Source organism: Schistocerca americana, chromosome 7 (genome assembly GCF_021461395.2).
Source record: "Schistocerca americana isolate TAMUIC-IGC-003095 chromosome 7, iqSchAmer2.1, whole genome shotgun sequence".
NCBI lineage: Eukaryota > Metazoa > Arthropoda > Insecta > Orthoptera > Acrididae > Schistocerca > Schistocerca americana.
This window is the reverse complement of record NC_060125.1, coordinates 182,248,330-182,256,381: the sequence shown is the minus strand read 5'-3', so window position 1 is coordinate 182,256,381 and position 8,052 is coordinate 182,248,330. Positions and strand designations below refer to the sequence as shown.

General features: G+C 44.1%; 1 protein-coding gene across 1 annotated transcript; it reads left to right on the top strand.

Annotated features, from left to right (window-relative positions):
• The first annotated feature begins 7,281 nt into the window (after positions 1–7,281).
• LOC124622832 (T-cell acute lymphocytic leukemia protein 1-like) lies at positions 7,282–7,799 on the top strand. Its single transcript, XM_047148624.1, has 2 exons — positions 7,282–7,377; positions 7,455–7,799. The coding sequence occupies exons 1-2, from the start codon at positions 7,282–7,284 to the stop codon at positions 7,797–7,799; spliced, it is 441 nt and encodes a 146-aa protein (XP_047004580.1).
• Positions 7,800–8,052: the final 253 nt, after the last annotated feature.

Sequence of the window (8,052 nt, the reverse complement as noted above, 5' to 3'; positions counted from 1 at the left end):
TAAACCCCTCCCCCGTGTGCCTTTTCGGACCCTGCTGAAGGAGCGGCCATCTCTCCACACTTGCCCTGCGCCTCGAGCGACGCGAAAGCGTTACCAGCTGCCACTCCCCCTGCTGTGAGGGCGGATCCACCGCGTCTGGTGCACAAGGATGTGCCTCGGAAGCAGAGCCCGTGAACAAGACAAGTGACACCTGAGATGTCCCTTGTGACGCTCCAGCTACTCCGCCACCGCTACACGCAGAGGGAGCAGTCTGAGGGTGAGTGACCGTAGCCAACAGCACGCTCAGCTGTTCACGAACTGCGGCCAGCTCTTCCTGCGTCCAATGATGTTTGGGTTGTTGGGTGCTCAACTGCGCGGTCATCAGCGTCCGTTCAAACTCCCAATGTTTAGACAGCCCTATTTTTTTACACGGTCCAGTCCAGACACTGTCACGAATGATGATGATGAGGACAACACGAACACTCTCCAACCCGACCGGAAATCGAACCCGGGACCCCGTGGAGGCAACCACTCTAGCCACTAGACCACGACCTGCGGACCCTCTTGCGTCCGCACACAGCATGCTCACATCCTATTCATACTGGCAAGACTAACTGAAGAAGTGAACTATAAAACCAGATAATCCTAGGTATGCAATTTGCCACCCTCCTGATGTGTCAGCAAAGGACGCCGATGCGTTAAAGAGCTACAAATCCCTTCTCTGTGAGAAACTACTGCGCTACAGACTGAATGAATTTAAACTTACAAAAACGCGGAATTAACCCTCTCAAACAGAGAAAGACTCAAGAAATTTAAGAAATATACTACGTGGAAAACAAAGAAAAGGATAAACACTTAACTTGCCGCTCTGTAGACGTAAGTGTATCACAGCCGAGAGCTGGAGCCTGACTGACCGGCTTACTAAACGAACGGACGGTTGCTTTCAAAACAAAACAAATGAGCAACTACAGCGCTGCACACTGAATGAATTTACGCTTACAACAACGCGAGATTAGCCCTTTTTGAACAGAGAAACACACACAAAATTTAGTAATTATACTACGTGGAAAACACAGAAGAGGATAAACGCTTAACTTGCGCTCTGTAGATGTACCACAGCCGACAGCTGGATATGTACTATCATACTATTAAATAATTTTTACGATTTTATTCATTGTAAGAATGAAAAGTGACTCCGAATCCTTGCACTATTTGGGTGCGTTCCTTTAAACTAATTATCTGAATTTTTATTTCCTGAAATTAACTTTTAAACAAAGAAATTGCTGAAATTTTTCCGTTAGTTAAAAAAATATTCAGCTGTCTTCAGGAGTCGAGATAACTTTTCTTAAATGTAGTGGGTACAGTTAACATATTACAACGATGTGCTTGATGGGAGTTAACATTGGATACTTTTATTTTCGGAAAAAAGAATAGTACAATATTGATTTTTAGCCTTAGCAATTGCGTAATAAAGTGAAACATGCAAGCGTGCAGTGCGTCAGCTAGAGAGGGCTGCGGAGTGGGAGGTTGGGGGTGCGGGGGGGGGGGGGGGGGGGGGGAGGAACTGACCCGTGTTCGCACTGGGAGCTGATTTTGAACAGCCTCCCTTTTCGTAACCTTTGATATCCTGACTCGCTTGGTTGCTTATTCCGGAACCAGGAAAATCCAGAAAGGCCCGGCGACGGCAAACATTTTGGTCAGTATTAGTATTTTGAAATATAATGGCTTAGAATTTGGGAATAGTCAACAGAAAGAGTCTACACATGAAAATTTAGTACACTTATGTTTCGTTATCTTACTCCACCGCTAAGCTCTATTCCATCATTAGTCAATTGCTATAAATTGTTGCAACAGTAAGTTCACAAAACATTTGTGTAGGGAACTTCTGTGTAGAAAATATATTTGCAGTAGTTTTTCGTGCAGCAGATATGCCATTGGAGTTTATTCGTATTTGTCTCGTCAAGCTACCCCAGCGCAAGTACAAAATAATTCTTGTACGTGGTCCAGAAACTGAGATATCAATGACTATGCTGGCGCGGACCATTTAGCATCAGTTCTCAGGGCGAGCGCTCGCCGGTTCCCCACAATTTTCCGCTGTTCCAGCTGACGCATTCCGCGCTTGGACATTTCGTTTTATTACTCAGTTACTAATACTGAACATGATTGAACATACCCTACTATTTTTTCTCGAAACTATAAGTATTCAATATTAACCTCCGACAAACATTTCTCTGTAAAATGCATCCACGAGACTTTAGAAAAGAAAATAAGGGACAAATATTATCTCTGCTGGTCGTTGGATATCATGTCAAGTACCAAACGGAAACTGCAAATCTGGTAGTAATATTCAGCACCCGCCACAAAGCAACAGTTGACGAAACGTGGGTCTGTCACTGAGAATCAAGAAGTGGCAGAGCACTGTTTCGAAAGATTCATCTACAGCTGCAGCAAAAAATCTTTAAAAGTCAAGTTTCAGGTCGAAAATAGGTTATGACAGTATTTTGAGATATGAAAGATCTGCTGGTTTAAATGGTTCTAATGGCTCTGAGCACTACAGGACAACATCTGAGGTCGTGAGTCCCCAGAACTTAGAACTACTTAAATCTAACTAATCTAAGGATATCACACACATCCATTCCCGAGGCAGGAATCGAACCTGCGACCGTAGCAGTCACGCGGTTCCAGACTGAAACGCCTAGAACCACTCGGCCACCGCGGCCGGCTGATCTGCTGGTGATACATTACACCTCTAGTACTGAAACAGCGAACAGTGTCAACTACTGTCACTATTGTGATATCTGAAACTCAGTATTAAAAAGGAGAGGGATTTCTAATGTTGTGGTTTCGCTCCTGGATGATTCTCGCATACACACAGCTGTTGAAAAGCTATCTATTAAATGGGAATAAGTGATACAGCAATATTAATTTATTCATAAAAATATAGAAAATACCAGGTAGCCAGAAGCAACAAACTCTTGAAAACAATAAATTATATTGAACCACATAATGACACAGCAGCAATAACAAATTATATCTAACATAAATTTAATTTAAATCTGTGGAGGAAAGGGCATGTGGTTACGGTTATGAAAATAAATACAATGATCTTTCTCCTGACGCAGCAAAGCGTATTCGTCTGCTTTAACTGCTAAAATTAGTCTTTACTTCATTCGTAAAATTCTAGGCGGAAAGGTCAGACCATTATGAACTACACGCTTAAGCTCTGTGGTACGCAAAAACACATATTACTGTTAATAAAATTCCCACGTTGCCCAACCTGAAATCTAGCAGTCCTAGCCCACGCTGCTGACTCAAAATTTCGGATTGCACGCGGTTCTACCTGGATGATTACGGCTGCAGTCGATGTGATGCGGACTGCTATTCACGCCTTCGATGCGTTCGCGATTAGTATTTGCTTATCGGCTTCAAATAGTTCAAATGGCTCTGAGCACTATGGGACAACATCTGAGGCCATCAGTCCCCTAGAACTTAGAGCTACTTAAACCTAACTAACCTAAGGACATCACTCATATCCATGCCCGAGGCAGGATTCGAACACTGCGACCGTATCAGTCGTGTGGTTCCGGACGGTAGGGCCTAGAAGCGTTCGGCCACCACGGCCGGCGCTTATCGGCTTCCACAAACCATTAACACTGATGGTCGAAACCGAGTGCATAGCCCAGTGCAGGATGGAAGTCCTCCATCTTGAATAAAGGTAAACTACTGCTCACTGGAAACATAACATCCTACCTCTGAAAATGGGCAACTGCTCTCTTCAATCCACACTGTACCGTGAGGCTTCTTACTGCAGAATCGGACAGAGTCACTCTGTATGGCCCGACATCTGAGCTCAGAGTAGTCCACCCTTTCAACTCCCATGACCAACTGTGAGGCAGACGCGAGAAGCCGCTTCCAGAGAAAGAATTAACAATAATGTTTAGCCCCACCAGTGAAGTCAGTACAAAAGAGCCAATCCATCTAGTTCCCGCCTGAAAGAGATGCAAGCCTAAACTCACCCCACCAGGTTCTCACATAAGTGCCGAGTTCTTCCCTAACACGACTGCATGTCAAAAGTCAAATACGTAACTTTAAGTGCCCTATACTTTAACGAGACTCTGGAAAAGATGTTATTTGTCATGAAACACTCTGATGCCACATTGCTAAGAATCATGTTTTCAGCAGACAACGTTTTCTGGCTTCTCTTCGGTCAAGTGAAGACCGGTGAATGCTCAGTTTTAATACCCAGAGGGTCGTTCTGCATTGCTCACTCTTCATTTCTGAAGAGAAAGCGTCCCCTTGCGAATCTGCCGACCATGGGCAGCACGACACGCTCTTCCATTCTTAGGCACAAGTGGGCACCGCAGTGCCTCAGCAACTGCCCTGGCCAGACGATGCATAACTCCTCATCCCATATTCTCAGCCCACCGTAACTTCTTCTCTTTCCACTCAGCCGAGCGATAGCCTGCTGCATGCTTTACCACGTGCACCGATGTCTCGCTAAATGCAAGAAGGAAGTAAGCAGATGAAAGCATCTGGAGAGCACACTGCATATGAATCTGTTAATCAGTAACCTGATATCAAATAAGATTAACCTCACATATATTCGAGGAGGAAGGCCAGAAAAGGCTGACACCTCTTAATTTCAACTCTCAAAATTATCTATGCATGTACCAAAAATATCAAGTTGTACCACGGTCAGCAGTCCACGTTATCCAAGTAAGTGACACTGAAAAAGATGTATACCACTGGACTTAATCGCTGTTTACTATGTGATAAGAAAATGTGGTTATGCCTTGAGCAAACACAATTTTTCTTTTTTTACTAGCCAAAGATATTTCAGAGAAGTTGTAATTAGGCTGTATAGGTTTTTATGTTGGTAACCCCACGTAGCGCTCTGTATGAAAATCACTGACAGTGCTGTGTGCAGTCTGAGGCTGGTCGGCATTGTTGTAATATTTGCTATTGTAGTGTTGGGCAGTTGGCTGTTAACAGCGCGTAGCGTTGCGCAGTTGGAGGTGGGCCGCCAGCAGTGGTGGATGTGGGGAGAGAGATGGCGGAGTTTTGAGAGCGGATGATCTGGACGCATGTCCATCACAGACAGTAAATTTGTAAGACAGGATGTCATGAACTGATATATATATATATACTATGACTTTTGAACACTATTAAGGTAAATACATTGTTTGTTCTTTATCTAAATCTTTCATTTGCTATCTATGCCTCTCAGTAGTTACTGACTTCAGTAGTTAGAACCTTTCATTTAGCTGGCAGTATTGGCGCTCTCTGTATTGCAGTAGTTCGAGTAATGAAGATTTTTGTGAGGTAAGTGATTTGTGTAAGGTATAGGTTAATGTTAGTCAGGGCCATTGTTTTGTAGGGATTATTGAAAGTCAGATTGCGTTGCGCTAAAAATAGTGTGTGTCAGCTTAGTGTTGACCAGAATAGGTAAAGAGCGAAATGTCTGAGTACATTCAGTTCTGCTCAGCTGTTTGAAAATCAAATAACGTAAGAGGTTTATAAGCACAGTCATTCATTAAATTTTCTAAGGGGACGTTTCATAAAGTCTCTCCATCTTCAGTGGGTTTTATTTATTATCTGCTGAACAATATACAAAGAATTTATGTATTGTGAAATTAATCAGAATTTTGTGGTTATAGTATTCTCATTACTATAAGTATTGACAAAATATTAACATTAACAATAAACAAATATTTTATTATTACATATTGGTGTTCACAACCCTGTTTGGTATTTGGAGCACAACTACAATGATTGATTAAAGAGAACAACACAATGAAATTAATTAATAACCCAACACAAAGCTGCCAGAAAGATGCACAGATATCACTTATAGCCACAAAATAGAAAGTAAAATGACTCAAAGGAATAACAAGCCACCGACACTATTAAAGATCCACAAACAGAATATACAAATCGGCCCCTCATAAATTACAGAAGTGCACCCTCATGTCACCTAGCCAGTGAAATGCACGCACTCTTACAGATACTTATACGTAGAAACAACAGAAATATACGCAGTAATGAAGACTTGTAGAAAAGATCAAACAAATCGATATAGCAATAAGAGCCAAGCTCACATTAAGTGACTTCACATCCTTGTATACCAATATCTGCATCACAGAAAACACCTACAAACAAAAATTAGAACAATAAAAAGTCATTCCCAAACTCCACATAAAAGAAATAACGAACATTCTGAAATTACTAATCAGTGTAGTCTTAGCCAACATTTTTCTAATCTCACAAAGCATTTGAAACCATATTGCAACCCGAACAGTACTCATTAATATACTGCTATCGTTTTGTAGATGACATCATATGCCTTCTGGCTAAAACGTCTGACAGCATGTAACAACTCCACAATGATATAAATACAGTTCACCCGCAAATGAGATTCAACTTACAATCTGAAATGGAGGGAAAGTAAAATTTCCTAAGCTTCACAATACACAGAAATAATAACCAACACCAATTTTCCATATTCAGAAAACCAACAATCATCAGCACATTAAAACATCAACAACCAAATCACCCCACTACCCACAAGGAAGCTGGGTTCCAACATATACGCTGAATGAAACGCCCCTCAGCTAAGACTACTACAGTACAGAGATGGCTGAATTCCTACCCTATAAAGATGTGAAAGATAACAGCTGTGACCCAGCCGAATGCGAGTTACAAAAGTTGTACGACGTCTACATAGCTTTATTTGGGACAGCCAGGATTTTCGCGGGATGGTCGGTTGTATTACAGCATAATGTTGTGATATCTCCCATGTCTGTGACCATTCTTGATGTACGTTTTACTTTACGTACTGTACTATTCGTAATATCAACCAAAGCCATACTTTGAACAGTAGTAATCCTATTAAATATCTAGTTGAATGCGGACCGGAGGAATCTACTGCTAGGAGCCTCAGCTGAAGGTTCGACACATATTTTGTCGCTGTCTTACACCAAGACTATTAAGAAAGCATCTTAGCTTTAAACCAGTCCAGAACTTGTGTATCTGAATGTAATAACCTTTATTATTAGAAGGATAAGAAGCGGCTGTCTCCCTGATGATATCCAGCGCGCTAGATCGCACAGTGATATCCATCTCGACAACGGAGGCAATCCATGTCCCTTTAGTTTCAAGTAGTCCACTTCCACTCTCCACGTAATATCGTTTCTGATATCCTCCACTTCTTACTCGAACAGTGTACCAGCGAAATTTAATAACTGTGCCGGAGAGAGCGTTCCGACATCCGCGTCCGTCCTGCGCGACGTATTTGGTCACGAGATGTCGCCTGGAGCGCGGGCGGTGCGCGTGGGCGTGGCGTGTGCGAGTGTGTGTCCACAGGCAGCTCGTCCGGAAAAAGAGTCGTCGCGGCGCGGGGCGGGCTCGAGGCGGGAAGGCGGACGGTGTCTGCAGCAAGGTGGGCCCCGGGACGCGGGCTACAAATTTGATTGTAGGCCAGTGGCGGCGGCGGCGTCGGTGGCGGCGGAGAGACGCCGGGTAAGGGGGCAGGGGCGCTGGAAGGCGCGGAAATTGGAGGCGCAGCGGGCGACAGCCGCCTCGTTACCGACGCAATCTGCGCTCCGCCCCCGCTGCCGCCGCCGCCGCCCCCGCTGCTGCCTCCGCCGCGCCTGATCGCCCCGAGTGCCCAGATAAGATTCAGGCCCGCCTCTCTTCGCGCTGGAGTGGCGGCCGGCGAGCGGGCAGCGCTTTGCCCCAAGCGGCCGTCCGCCCACAACGAGCCCACGTCAGCCTCTCTGGATCATCACTCTCGAGGCACATGTGCAAATGAGCAACTCTAATATTCGGCGAAATCCTGAAAGTCTTTTTGGCTTTCTCTTAGTGACCAACCTGTTTACATCTCGTGTGAAACTCAGCTTTCCCCTGTATCACATGATACAGTGCGAAGTATCGATGAAGGGCAACAGGTACATTCAACATTCCGAGATTTCCGTAAAGCATTTGACGCTCTGTCACGCTGCCGACTAATAAACGGTCACTATGCCCACATAGTACTAGGGACAGAAATTTCATTACTGAAATTCTAAACTCAGA